The sequence below is a fragment of the Heloderma suspectum genome, chromosome 15 (assembly GCF_057233095.1).
Source record: "Heloderma suspectum isolate Gila_16-S chromosome 15, 16-S_ref, whole genome shotgun sequence".
NCBI lineage: Eukaryota > Metazoa > Chordata > Lepidosauria > Squamata > Helodermatidae > Heloderma > Heloderma suspectum.
Window position 1 is genome coordinate 7402791 of NC_139472.1, and position 15030 is coordinate 7417820.

The 15030-nt window shown below is 50.3% G+C and overlaps 1 protein-coding gene across 3 annotated transcripts in view; it reads left to right on the plus strand.

Annotated features, from left to right (window-relative positions):
* The first annotated feature begins 1007 nt into the window (after positions 1-1007).
* The window catches only part of TMEM201 (transmembrane protein 201), a 45931-nt gene continuing 31908 nt past the window's right edge, over positions 1008-15030 (plus strand). For 2 of the 3 annotated variants that reach the window (XR_014786034.1, XM_084822082.1), the window contains exons 1-2: positions 1008-1392; positions 13751-13871. Coding sequence is in view for 2 of the 3 variants with exons in the window: in XM_084822082.1 (XP_084678208.1) it covers positions 1277-1392; positions 13751-13871 (237 nt within the window). In the remaining variant the exon portion in view is untranslated. The remainder of the gene's footprint in view (positions 1393-13750; positions 13872-15030) is intronic. The other variant, XM_084822083.1, reaches the window with a different exon arrangement.

A 15030-nucleotide genomic window follows, 5' to 3' on the forward strand; every position in this document is an offset into this window, starting at 1 on the left:
TCTCCCCACGACCCGAGTTCGATCCCAGAGGAAGCCGGGTCTCGGGTAGCCGGCTCAGGCTGACTCAGCCCTCCATCCTTCCGAGGTCGGTAAAATGAGGACCCAGCTTGCAGGGGCAAAGGTGGTCACGACTGGGGAAGGCACTGGCAAGCCACCCCGCTACAGTCTGCCAGGAAAACGCCAGCGCGAGCGGCCCCCCTCTAGGAGTCAGCAATGACTCGGTGCTTGCACAGGAGGAGCCTTTCCTTTCCTATCCACCCAAAAAATCTGCCAAGGCAGCTTACCCCGGCAATGAAAATGGACTAAAACAAAACTTCCATCAAAATACAACAAAAACAATTGCAGAATGATATAAATAATGCCTAGAGGAGACCGCTGGCTTCCCCCTAAGTATCACTGAAGTCTGGAACCAACCCCCGTGTCACTTCAGTCGCAAGATAAAAAATCCATTTTTAAGCTTCGTTCTCACGTTTCCACTCTGCCCAATAACTCACGTCCGCCGGGCACTTCGCAGCCAGTTAAAGCTAACATGGCATTTTAGGTATCATTTCTACGCTTGCTTTTTTATTGGCACACCACATGATCAACCACATTTCTAAGGGTGCGATCCTATGCATGTTCAGACGGGAGGTGGTGGTGAGGGGGGGGGAATCCTACACGTCCCACTGCGCGTCGCAGGGCGCTTTCCTCCTCTCCCACCCCCCGTCCGAACACGCATGGGGTCGAGTCCTAAAAAAGGGGGGGGAAGGGGGAGAATTCGACGCCCGGCGGCCCGGGCTCGAATCGCGCCCCCGCCCCGCGGGCAGGCTGATTCACACGGCCCGCCCGGCACGACGCTGGCCTTTCACGAGCGCCCCGCCGCCCCCGCAGCCCTGCCTATAAGTAGCCCGGGCGGCCGCCGCAGAGCGCAGGCGACGGCGGAGGAGCGGCGCGGTGCGGCGAAGCGAGCGCTCGTGGGGGGGCGCGCGGGAGCCCGGCCGCCTCGCGCGCGCGCGCGCGCCCGCCCGCCCGCCGGCCCGGGGGAGGAGAGCGCGCGCGGCGGCGCCGCCCGCGGGAGCGCGCCGCCATGCGCGGGCGCCGCGGGGCCGCTCGGGGGCGCCCTCCGCCCGCCCGCAGGCCGCGCTGAGCGCGGGGAGGCGGAGCGGCGCCGCGCCGCGAGCGGGAGGCCCGCGCCCGCGCCGCCCTTTCCCGCGCGGCGGCCCGAGCGTGCGGGGCGCGGCGCTGCGCAGGCCGACGCGGCGGGCCGGGCCGCGCGATCCGACGGGCCGGGGCGGCCATGGAGGGCGTCGGCGCCCCGCTGGCCGGGCCCCCCGCCGCCGGCCTGGCCGCGGGGCTGGGGGCGGCCGCGTGCGCCGCCGCCGGCGGGCTGCTGCTCTACAGGGTCGCCCGCAGGTGAGCCCCTCGCCCCGCGCGCCTTCCCCGGGGGGCGCCGCGCCGGCCAAGGCCCCGCGGGCCCCGGCCGCGCCGCCCGGGACGGCAGCCCCCGCCTGGAGGCGCCGGCGGGGCTGCCGCGCTCGCTTCTTCGGCTGCGGGGCAGGGCGCGGGGATCTTCGGGGCTGCGCGCGGTGCGTATGGGGCGGGGGGGGGCGGTAGCCAGCCAGGACTTAAAAGCAGGGAGCGGCAGCCGTGGTATGTATGTCCTGCCTCCCCACCGCCGCCGCCAATCCCCCTTCCCAGATCGGAGGGCCCCCCCAGCACCAGCCCCCTTCCCAGATCAGAGCCCCCCCCCCAATCCCCCTTCCCAGAGGTCCCCCCTCCACCACCAATCCCCCTTCCCAGAGCAGAGGTCCCCCCTCCACCACCAATCCCCCTTCCCAGAGCAGAGGTCCCCCCTCCACCACCAATCCCCCTTCCCAGAGCAGAGGTCCCCCCTCCACCACCAATCCCCCTTCCCAGAGCAGAGGTCCCCCCTCCACCACCAATCCCCCTTCCCAGAGCAGAGGTCCCCCCTCCACCACCAATCCCCCTTCCCAGAGCAGAGGTCCCCCCTCCACCACCAATCCCCCTTCCCAGATCAGAGGTCCCCCTCCACCACCAATCCCCCTTCCCAGATCAGAGGTGATTTTGTGATTGTGAGGTTACTTGTTCCTTTAAAAAGGACGAAAAGTCTTGCAGCAGTGGCAGGAAAAAAACCCGCTCTGTTCTGAGTCAGACCCAGCATGGTTGAGGCAAGCTGTCCTCAACCCGATTCCCTGTCGATGTGTAGGGCTACCGCCCCATCATCCCCCGTCAGTATGGGATGATGGACGTTACAGTCCCGCACATCTGGAGAACACTAAGGTGGGTAACATGGAGATGCTGAGAATTAAACCTGGGACCTTTGGCATGCAAAGAACATGCTCTACTGCTGAGCGGTGTGGCCCTTCCCCTAAAAGCAAAGGTAAGACTCCAGTCCTCATGGTTCTGAATAAAGTGCTGATTTAAGCTGCTATACTAGGTTGGACTACTGGTCCATTTAGTTCAGTGTTGTTGACACTGACTGGCTGCAGCTCTCCAGGGGTTTCTGGCAGGAGTTTTTCCAGCCCTACCTGGAGATGCCGGGGATCAAACCTGGGACCCCCTACAGGCAAAGCAAGTGCTCTGCCACTGAACTATGGCCCTTCCTCATATCAATAGCATTATTAGTACTTACATTAATATTATTTTTATTATTAATAATAATATGAGTACAATATGTAATTTATATTAAATTGTATTATATTTAATATATTAATATAATAGATTCTCTTCACAAAGTTTTTCCTGGCCAGATTATTTTTTTATATATATATTTTGTTGTTGTTGTTGTTGTTCAGTCATTCAGTCGTGTCCGACTCTTCATGACCCCGTGGACCATAGCACGCCAGGCCTTCCTGTCCTGCGCTCTCTCCCGGAGCGTGCTGAAGTTCATATTCACTGCATCGGTGATGCTATCTAGCCATCTCATCCTCTGCCGTCCCCTTCTCCTTGTGCCTTCAATCTTTCCCAGCATCAGGGTCTTTTCCAGAGAGTTTTCTCTTTGTATTAGGTGGCCAAAATATTTGAGCTTCAGCTTCAGTATCTGTCCTTCCAATGAGCACTCAGGGTTGATTTCCTTTAGGATGGACTGATTTGACCTCCTTGCAGTCCAGGGGACTCGTAAGAGTCTTCTCCAGCACCACAGTTCGAAAGCATCAATTCTTATATATATATATACACACACACACACACACACACATACACACACACACACACACACACACATATATATGAGATAGATAGACTAACAACAGAGTATTTTCAAAATATATTTAGTTGTAAACATTTCGGCTTCCGCCCTCATCAGTAGCTGTGATGTTAAGTAGATACCAAGAGTGGCAGTTTGGAATGCTGGGAGATGAAAATTTCTGAGGAGGAAAAAAAAGAGGCTTCAAGAGCAGATTGTAAATCTTCTAGCAGAGCAGTTTGGACTTTTTTTTCAACGAAACCAATTTAATGTTGAATTATACAGGGTCAATCCTCCATCACAGGCAGGTAGCTGGCATTTCTGCTGGCTGGTGAGGGGAAATGACGGGATAAAGCAGGCAGAAAAGCAACCCTCCCCAAAATAAACGGTGTATTTTTCCTTGCAGGCAAAGGATTAAGTCTGGCTGGTTCCATCGGATAGCATGTCTGTGGTGGAATGTAAAGAATGAGTTGGGGAGGGGGCAGTTTTCCTGCCTACAGCAGAGTTTTCTGTCTCCCCCACGGCTCACGACCTGCTGTTGGGTAACTAGAACCTCTGGGAGAGGGTTTGAAAATGCTCCCCGCCAATTTCGAGTTTGTGTATGTTTGGTGGGTGAGGCCTTGCACTCCCGACAGTGTCCCCCAAAGTTCTGACAGCTGAAACGCACACTTTTTTTCCTGAATTAAAACCAGAAGCATATTCTCTTCTTGCTTCTTGCATTTTCCTTTTTAGAATGTGTCAGGGTGAGCCTTACGAAGCCTGGAAGGCGCTCTCCCTGACCCCTGCGTTTCTCCATGATTTATCATTCTAGGCATGCAGAGATGTGACAGGCAGACTCCTCTGGGGGCAGTGGGGAGCAGCTAATTCTAACCCTGTGGGTTATTCCAATGCAGTCACCTCCGCTCATGCAGAGACCTAGAAGAATTCCCATTCTGGCAGAAGTCGACTATAAGGAAGGGAGTGTGTGTGGAACGGCGACTCATGCTGGGGGGCTGTCTCCTTTGTGAATGGTCTCATTATTTATTTGGCAGATTAGCTGTTCTTTCACAGTACACTTGGGAACCACAGTGCAGTCTGGGGAAGAATGCACTGCAAAGAGTAAATGGCACCTGTTTTCTGCCCCTCCTTGAGGCACTCAAAGGTAGTGCTGAAGGGTTATCCTCACAACAGCCTTTTGAGGTAGGGTAGGTGAAAGGCTGGCTTGTCCAAAGCTCCCCATTGAGTTTATGGCTTGAATGGGGATTTGAACAGGAGACTCCCCAGCACCCTTCCTACATACTACCCTGGCTCTGTGCCATATGATACATTCCCTTATTGGGGATGCATTTTGCCTTCCCTTTATCTCTCATCTTTGTTGTTATAGGACGTTCACTGACCTTCTGCAGGCGAGAGTTCGTTTTTGCTCCCTGCTTGTGTTTTGAAGTCAAGACATTGGGCACAAACTCTGTAGAGTGAAGACATTTGGGGTGGAACCGAACGTGGCTCCTAAATAGCACTCCGCCTTGAGTACCGTGTTCTTGGTAGAAAGGCAGGAAAAAATCAAATAAATAGAATTTGCATGTCCGGCTCAGGCCTTTGAGACGCTTCCTTTATTTTATGCTTAAATGTGTAGATGTTGCTTTTCCAATCCTTTTCCCGACAGAGAGGAGGAAAAAAGGAAAATGGCAGTAGTTTTTACCTTCTCTCATTGATTTTACACTCCCTTGTGTAAGGGCAGATGAAATGGGAAGATTTTCCAGCCTTTGTGGAAACGCAAACAATAAGGAACGATCTCTCCATTCCAGGTGGAGGTCTTTCCACGGTGTCAAGAGCTATGAGAGAGTTGTGCATTACCCAATGACATGTTGCCCCCATTGTCTCTCAGAGAGACAGTGCTGGGGTAGGCAGAGCTCATAGCGCTGATCCAGCAAAGCAGTTCTTAACTGATCCACTGATCTGTCTGATAATTCTGTCTGTCGCCCCACATTGGGGTTATTTTTGTTGGTTTGATGTAAGCCGAACAAACATCAAACCAACAAAAATAACCCCAAAGTGGGCTTTCCAGATGTTTGGGACTTCAACTCCCATCAGCCTGGCCAGTGGACATAAATGATGGGAGTTGTAGTCCCAAACATCTGGGAGGCCGATGTAAACAATATTGTTTATGCTGTCATTGTGTCTGTAAATTGAGGGGATCAAGGATTCTTTGGGCTTTCTAAAGCTGCTTTTCATAGCCCCAGATGCAATAGGGTCACGAACGTAGTGGTGTGGGGGAGATTAGAGCTTCTTAGTCTGAGAAAGGGAAGAGCAGAGGCAATCTCCCCCACCCCACCCTACCCTAATTTGTCTGAAGGGGAGACTTGATCCTTTCCCAGTCTTTTGACCTTAATTTAAGGCAGCAGGAGTGGCTGGGCTTGATTTGGGTTGAAATTCCCACTTGGATCTGGGTTGTCATCGGCTGTTTGGTGAGGTGGTAAATCTGTCTCTTGGGGCAACTTTCATGTACAACAGGGGTGTCAAACCTCAGGCCTGGGGGCCAAATGTGGCCCTCCAAGATTCTCAAGAGAGCCACGTCCCTTTCCCCCTGCCACCAGTCGTTTGGTGGTTTCCCAGCTTTTGCACCGTTTTTTCTCCCATTCTAAAAGGTTGAAGCGCCTCTTCCAAGGCTGAGTTACCGTCAGTAAGAGCTCTAAGCTAAAACATGCTGCCATTTTTGGCCCCAGCCCTTTTGGCCTTTGACCCCACCCACCACTGGAATGCCACTGTCCCCAGAGAGATTCTCTGAAATGGCATTCAGCCCCTGGGCTAAAAGAGGTTCTGCCGATGATGTACAATCCAGGAAGATTAGCGACATCTTGAGAAGAACTTCTCAAACAGTGGTCCACAAATAAATGGGGGCGGGCTGTGAGCTCCTTTCGGGTGGTCCGTGGAAACTTTGTCAAGAAAATCTGTTCTTGGCTCCTGGACTTGATTTATTTTTCTGGCAACCGAGATTTGAGGCCTTTTTGACCAGGGCCGGATTATCGAACAGGCTAGCAAGGCGTTGACTTAGGATCCATGCTGCTATTCTATGATTCTATTCCATGATTTTCATAATACAGTTTACTAGTTTCTCCCTTAAAACTAACAAGTTAAAGGAGTCCTTTCAGAAGCCTGTGATTTCCTTAATACTTCGTTCTGTAACAATTTAAGTTACTTACATGCTTGATTTATAGAACCAAAAACAAACATGTGGTCTGCTGAGACTGCCAGCATTTTTCACGTGGCCTATGAGGGGGGAAAGTTTGAGAGACACCGATCTAGTGAGTTCTGGGTTTTAAAAATGCAAGTGGAGTCGTCCTGGATCAGACCAAAAGTCGAGCTTCCGCATTTTATTCATTTATTTAAATGATGAAATAATTTCATCATTATTGAATATCACCCTGCATTTCCTGCATATAGTTCAAGGGGGATTATAAACGCAGTTAACATGCACTATAATAAGAACGACGATGTATGAAGGGAACAGGTAATAATTAAAGCCAGCGATAAAAGCGTTTAAAAGCAACTGCTGTTTAAAAAAAAAAAAAAGCCTCATAAAAATCAGCGTGAAAAAAACAGAAAAAAAGTAGAAAGATGACATATAATGATGGTAGGCAGCAATTAAAACAAAATCAGCAAAGGCTAAAGGTGTCTCTAGGAAGTTCTTAGTGCTTGCAGCAGAAAGCCAAGGAAGGAGGCAGGATGTGTCGACTTTGGTAGGTACATCTGGGTGGGTCAACAAAGAAGGCTGTTGTTGTTGTTTTTTGTCCCAACCCAACGTGGGTTTAGAACTGACGAGGGCTTCTGTATGTCATATTTCCTGCAGTGGCCAACCAAATTTATTATTTATTTTCAGTATTTTTACCTCGCTTCAGCCAAATTAGGCTCCCCTGAGCAATTTACAGAGATTTATAACAAGACAATCCTTGCCTCGTTATTAAAAGAAACGACACAAAAGGGAAAAGGATTGGGAGAGAGGAGGAAAAAAGCAAAATTGAAGCACCAGTTTTTAGTTTCAACGTTCTTATAGGTGTTCTTTCTGGCAAAACAAGCTCCCTGCAGGTTTTCCTTCTCTGGCTGTTGTACCGGGCTATGTTGGTCTCTCCCTTGCCGTGATGTTCTTTCTGGAAGGCAGCCTCCCAATGGCCCTTTGTTCTCTGTGGAATAGATAAGGCTGGAGTCTGCAGTCCCAGGAAACGGACTCTGGAAATTCTGTATGACCATCATGACTAGTAATCATTGATAAACCTATCCTCCATGCCTGCAGGTGAGGGCTTACCTGGTTGGATGCTCTTCAGTTCAGAAACGGCCCGTGCACTGAAACTAGCACATTGGGAAGAAGGCTAGCATAAACCCATCTCCTTGACATGCTAGCTTTCTGCATTCAGGGAATCGTGCATAGAAGCATTCAGCCATGTTAACACTCCCGCCTGCAGTCGAAAGTGGTGCGGTCCAGGTGCAAGTTCACCTAGTCACTTGCTATTCATGAGAATTAGGTTGATGCTGGGGTGCTCATGACTTCATGACCGATGGCAGAAAGATGTTCGCACAAGTGACGTAGTGGAAATCCTTATGGACTAGAAGCTTTGTGTTTCTTGGCAAGACTGGGCCAAGAGAACTAGTCTGTGTTAAGTGATCTTGAATTGGTACCAGGGCTGTAACAGTTAGCACTTTTTGAAAAATTGGTTAATCAATTTTAAAACATTTTAATGGATAGTACAGGTGCTGCTGTGGAATCTATTAGCAGTTGTTTAGAATCATAGAAGAGTAGGGTTGGGAGGGGCCTACAAGGCCATTGAGTCCAACCCCCTGCTCAGTGCAGGAATCCCAGGTCAGAGCATCCCTGACAGATGGCTGTCCAGCCTCGTTTTTAGTGAAGTTGATCTTATTTTTAATGCGTGATTAAAGGCAGCCCCTCCTGTACCTGACCGGGGGGTGGGGGGGTGTTTAAAAAATGATGCAAGTGCATGTGTTGTCCTACGGGGGGAAAAAACGTGCTATTTTTTCTTATATGTAAACTTACAAAGATTTAATTCATTGATTTATGATTTTCTTCAAGCTGGTGACAGTCTGAGTTTGTTCCCAGAATGTGTGTTTGCAGGAAAACAAAAACACTCTCCTGTTGGCTTCCTTCTATTGCCATCTTTAATGCCCCTGCTGAATGGGGTGAGGCGGGCGCTACTAAAGAGAGCGCCATTTCAGTGGTGGCACTTACTCCAGCTTTTGAGTTCCTTCAGTTTTCAAGATTGCATGAATGCTTGTTTAGATCTCTGCATTGCTGCCGATTTTTACTTTGGTTTTATTCTCTTCTAAACGTACTCTGTTTTACATTAAGTTTTATTATGTTGTTCTATTTCCTGGTTTTAAGTTACGTTTTGCGAACCACCCAGAGCACTCTGGTGAGTGGTTGGGTAGAAGTGTGATTAAATAGATAAAATAATGTTTTGGTTGGCATCTGTCCATTCATTCAAAGAAAATCGCTACGCAGGGTCTAAGCTAGCTGGCGACGTGAACCTGGGCGCTTGGCTGGCATGCCTACATATGGGAGTTCCAGACGTCCTTTTCACCCCCAGTTGGCATTAGCTGGTCCTGCCAACAGCTGTACTTCAAAAGAGCCCTTGTGATGAAACCATGTGGAAACGGGCAGCGAGGTGTTGGGGAGGGAGAGCAGAACTTGCATACTTGAGGCAGCAGCTGCGCTCAAGGCAGGATGGGATCTAAAGGCTGCTTTTGTCTTGGCCAAATCCAGGCATTGTAAAGATGGCGGAGTTGCACATGGAGAACCATCTGGTACCTGGCTTTGTCCATCAAGGGTTTTGTGTGGCATAGTTCCCCATGCATGTGCGCGCGCAAGGGGTCTTGTTGGCTTTTCTAATCTCCCAGCCTTTTCATAGGCAGATCATCAACAGATAAGAACCGAAGAAGAGCCCTGCTGGATCAGACCAAGGGTCCATCTAGTCCAGCATTCTGTTCACACAGCGGCCAACCAGCTGTCAACCAGGGACCCACAAGCAGAGCATGAGTGCAACAGCACCCTCCCACCCATGTTCCCCAGCAACTGGTGCACATAGGCTGACTGCCTCTGGTACTGGAGGTAGCACAGAGCCATCAAGACCAATAGCCTTTTCCTAGATAGAGCTTCCGCCATGCCGGTTAATTTGGGACGGCTTGCCCACACCTCACAAGTCGCCTGTTTTGCACCTTCCAGGGATTTATTATGATTTGTTATGAACATTTCTACACCGCCTTATTTGCTAAGAAGCCATGGAAGCAGTATGCGACAGTTTAAAACAAGAAAACATTAAAGCGTTTTTTAAAAGAAAACAAGAACATTACAAACAGTAAAATGTTAAAATGATGTTGGCTAAATTTAAAAGATGTGTCTTCACACCCTTCCTAAAAGGCAAGCGAGTGGAGACCAATCATCAAGGCTGGCATCAAGGGCAGGCCTGGTCGGGCACCTGCCGAGGGCCCGCGCCCCAGCAGGGGCCCACTGACAAGAGCCCACTGGACGTGCTCCTCCTCTTCATCATTGCAACATCCTTGTTCCCCTGCCTCTCGCTCTGCCCCAGACAACAGTGGTGGCGAGAAGGCGAAGCAGGAGATGCTGCGGCCTCCTTCCTCCCTGGCTCTCCGCCAGTCCGGCAAGCAAGTGGCAGCAATGATGGGAAAGACTCATGGAGGGACAGGGACCCATTGAGGGTGTCTTGGCCAAGGGCCCTAAAAATCCCTGGATCCGGCACTGCCAGTTCTAGTTCTTGGGGGCGAACATTCGACAGTTTGGGACACACAGTTTGGGAGCGACACATGAGAAAGCTCTTCCATGCGTGCCGACAAACGGCCCTCTGCTGTAATGGTGTTGCCAGCTCTTGACGCCCAGGCAGGTTCATACAAGAGAGGCAGTCCCTCGGATCGCCCCGTCCTAGCGGACTAGTAATGCATGTGCATGTTCTTAGAGGGTTCTCTTTTTTTTATTAGCCCCCTGGCCAAAAGGGTTAACACAGAAGCGGCTCAGCTGCTGCACAAGTGTTCATTCCGGAGCATGGTGGAGGGCCCTTCTCAGCTGAAGCCTTCTTTTCTTCGTTCTTGCGCCCCAGATAATGCTGCCTGGCATAACTTGAGACAACTGCTGGGCAGCATCTGTCCTCATCGCTGTGCATGAACTGTTTGCAGTGTTCCTCTTTGCTCTCACTTGGGACAGTTGCTCTTTCGTGTTCGGAAGATCTTGAAAATCCTCCCTAGATAAATGTCTCTGACTTCTCAGCCTCCTGGACCTCTGCATCTTTATTTTTATTTATTATTACATTTCTGTCCTCCCTTTTTTCCTCTTCTGAGGAACCCAAGGCAGCTTATTTGGTCCTCCTCCTCTCCATTTTATCCTGACAACAACCCAGTGAACCGCCCAGAGAGCTTCGGCTATTGGGCGGTATAGAAATGAAATAAAATAAAATAAAATAATTAAATAAACAACCCTGTGTGATAAGCGAGGCTGAGAGTCAGTCAGTGGCCTGCAGTCCCCCAGTGAGCTTCATGGCCGAGTGGGGACCTGAACCCAAATCTCCTGAGTCCCAGTCCAACACGCTGGTTCTTCCTCTTTTACTGCTTCCCATGTTGCTTTTTTGGCAGGGAGGGAAAGTCATTTTCCCTCTTGTCTGTGTTGAAGAAAGGGGAGAGGGTAGCATCTTGTGGTTGCCTGGCAATCGTGGGACTGTTCCCTCGAACTTGCCAACTTTTCAGGGAGCAGGCCCTCTAGTTGCTAAGTGACCAGAAGAGGCTTCTTTCCCCTCAGGCCTAGCCACCACACTAGCAGGCCACTCCATCGTAACCACTGCCTGCAGGCGTTCAGAGAGCACCTCCTGTGGTTGCTAGGTAACCACAAGATGCTTCCACTGCTCAGGGAGATGTGCTCCCTGGGTGCTTGAAGGAAGTGATTAGGAGGGAGTGGCCTGCTGTTGCTAGACAACCTCAAGATGCTCCCATCCTTCTCCCCATCTGGGCCTATCCGTTCAGGTGGTTTCTTTGTATAGCAATGGCTATGAGTAATGATGGCTATCCTCCAGTTCAGTGGCCATCTGCCCCTGGATTACTAGTTGCTGGTAAGCTGGGCTAGATAGGCCTTTGGTCTGAACTCACAGGGCTCTTCTCATATCCTTATGACTGCTTCTTGCAGATTTGCCACTCAGGAGGCTGGCCAAGTAGCTCTTCGCCCAGAACTAGGGATGTTGGAGAAATGTGCAAGGGATTCAGCTGGCTTTGGATTTCTATGACTCTGACCTCCAGATTCCACAGCGGACCTGCTTTTCCTGATAAACTTTGCTGGCTGAGGCATGCTGGGAATTGTAGGACTTTTTTCTGTCTAAATATGCATAGGATTGCACCCTTAGAAATTGCACCCTTAGAGATCACAGTTGTGTAATATCCTGCAACTGAAGAGACATGGGGTTGGTTCCAGACTGGCTGGGGCATGCTGGGAGTCGTAGGACTTCCTCCTGTCTGAACATGCATATGAATGTGCTCTTAGTCATGCCTAGAGGAGACCAATGGGACTTGAGTTAGCCGTGAGTAACTTGGCTCCCACTGATTTCAGTGGGTCTCTTCTCAAGTGTGCCTAGGTCTGGTTCCAATCTATGGTTTGTTCGTTTGTTTTAAAGGGGGAGGGATGAAGAGGGCAGAGGAAAACAAACAAATCCAGTTACCAAAACATCTGTACTGTCTTTTTATTTATTTATTTATTGCATTTCTATCCCGCCTTTTTTCCTCCTGCAAGGAACCCAAGGCGGGTTACATTATCCTCCTCCTCTCCGTTTTATCCTCACAACAACAACCCTGTGAGGTGGGTTGGGCTGAGAGTGTGTGACTGGCCCAAAGTCACCCAGTGAGCTTCCTTGGCCGAGTGGGGACTAGAACCCGGATCTCCCGGCTCCCAGTCCAACACTCTCGCCACTACACCACGCTGGCTCTCTGTTCCATCATGATGGTGGATAATGACCCATGGAACGGCTGCTGCAGGAGATGGTTCTGGGAAGGAAGGAAGGAGCCGAATGGTGTTTGGTTCTAACCAAGCTCATGATGGGGGCATCATTGGCTCGCTTTTCTAACCCAGAGATGTGCCTGTTTGCGTAACGGCTTTTTGCCTGGGGCAGGGGAAGGAAGACAGCCTTGACACACAGCACAGAATTAAACGATGGAATTCGCTACTATGAGACATGGCGATGGCCACCAATTTGGATGGCTTTAAATGGGGGTAAGCCTCCTCCTCCAGGAATTTGTCTGTCAGTGGTTACTGGTCCTGATGCCTCTATGCTACCTCCAGGATCAGAGGTAGTTTGCCTATGTGCACCAGTTGCTGGGGAACATGGGCAGGAGGGTGCTGTTGCACTCACGTCCTGCTTGTGGGTTTCCCACTGGGGCATCTGGTTGGCTGCTGTGGGAACCGAATGCTGGACTAGATGGACCCTTGGCCTGATCCAGCAGAGCTCTTCTCATGTTCTTATGACCTTAGTGTTCTTGACGTTTATTGAGTTAGGAGTAAAACCTGCATAGTGGAAAAAGCCCCTTGCAGCAGGCTACATAACTAGGAACTGAGCTGGTGGGCGGGGGGATCCCTTTGAGTGAATCAGGGTCCGGAGCATGGCAGTAATGGTGCCAGTTTGCAGCTCCTCCAGCATTCCACAGTTGCTGCTTTGGGTCCTCGGCAGGCCCTCCTTGAGGGGAAGTGGTGGCCACGCCGCACAAGATCCATAGGTCAGCAGTAGAGCATGATGCTTTGCATGTTCGGTCACCTCCAGTTACTTTGGCCTGCAGCCGTGGAGAGCTGCCACCGCTGGTTGAAGCAGCCAGTGTTACGTGGCGGCTTGCATGCATGAAATGGCTCTTGCCAATCAAAGGAGGTCTAAGCCAGGTAGGTGCACTGGTGCCCTTTGGCTGCTTTGGGCTACCATCATCCCTGACCATTGGCCCTGCTGGCTGAGGCTGGTGGGAGTTGTAGCCACAAAACATCAGGAGGGCACCAGTTTACCCACCCAAAAAGTTACAACCAGGGAGCAGAAATGAAGAAGAAAAGGGCAAGGAAGCAGAGAACACGGAGCATTTCTTCCCACCCTGTACTCCAGCAGCGTTGAAACTCTTTCAGCCCTGGGGCCAACGTCCATCTTGGAGAAGTTCTCGGGGGCCGCATACCAGCAGTGGGTGGGGCTGAAGTCAGAAGGGGTGAAGCCAAAAACACCAGTATATTGTATCTCCAAGCTCTGCCAGTAACTAAGTCTTTTAGAATGGAGGGGGAAACTGCAGAAAATCTGAGGAACGACCAAATCATCAGTGGTTGGAGAAAAGGGTATATGGCATGGGGGGGGCCACTGGGGAACCCCGATGAGGCCAGATTTGGCCCCTGTGCGCCCAAAACCTACCCCCATCTTCAAGATCACATCACTGTACCCATTTCTTTCTTAACCCATCAGGACCCATCCTTATGTGTAAATTTTGACACTGTACCTCTTTCTTTCTTTCTTTCTTTCTTTCTTTCTTTCTTTCTTTCCTCTCTCTCTCTCCCCCTTCCCCCTGCCTCAGGAAGAAACCCACGCACGTGACTGTGAACTGCTGGTTCTGCAACCAAGACACTGTAGTGCCGTACGGAAACCGCAACTGCTGGGATTGCCCCAACTGTGAGCAGTACAATGGCTTCCAAGAGGTATGTCTCGGGGCCGCTTCTCCCCTAATCCTCTAGGGAGACAGTTAAATTGTGCTGTTAACCACCCTGCCCTTTTCCCCCAAGGTGGGTCAGTGTCTGTTAATAGGCAACTAATTCACGTCTGTCTCCTCTTCCCTCCGCAGCCTTTTTCCTTCTGTGTTGTGCTTTTTTAGATTGTAAGCCTATGGGGTGGGGGCTATCTTGTTTTTATTAATCCCAATCCCACGTGAGCTGGCCTGGGAGACTTTATGGCTGAGGAACAGGATAAAAATGCTTTAAATTATTATTATTTTTAATGTGTGTGCTTTGAGTCCTAGATATCTAAATGTGAAAGTGCACTTCTGACAAGTGTTTGTTCTTAGTGATCCCGTTTTTCTTTAAAATGATCCAAAACGGATTACGTGGGCCCACAAGTGTCCTCTGTGGTTCTGGATCCTGACCTTTGGTGCCTCCTAGTGGGGTTTATGCGGTATTATAGGGCTACTCCAATACCTGTGAGCCAAGTTGGTTTCTTTCGTAATTGGTGGCCACTTTGTAAGAGACAAAAAGGGACAGGTGCTTGCAGTGCGCAGTTCGTGCAAGAGGGAAATGGCCCTCTTTGTCTTTGAACCCCATGCATAATGTGCATTTACACGTTGCGAGGCACTCAGCCCGTTGTTGTTGTTGTTGTTGTTATTCTATGCTGCCCCATAGCCAAAGCTCTCTGTGCAGTTTACAAAAGTTAAAACATTAAAATACAATATAGAAAGTTTAAAAAACCATTTACATAAAACATATGGACAATATATACAAATATATAACTACAACCAACTTTGAACTAAAAATGTTTTAAAAATCCAACAATAAAACACAGCTTAAATCAGCACTGCTTACAAACAGTGTACAAGAGTCAACGGAAGGAACAAGAGTCCTCAAAAGGGAAGGCCTGCCGGAATAACGGCGTCTTTAATGCCTGCTTACAAACCTTCAAAGCGGTTTCAACCGGGGGGTCATCCCACACCTGAGGGGCAGCAAAGGAGAAGGTCCCCTTCGTGTGGCTGCCAGTCTCACATTAGGCAGCTGCAGCAGAGAGCCCTCCATGGACGTTAGGTGGCGGACTGGGGCGTAGGGGAGAAGGCGCTCCCTAAGATACCTCGGACCTAGTCCATGTAAGGCTTTA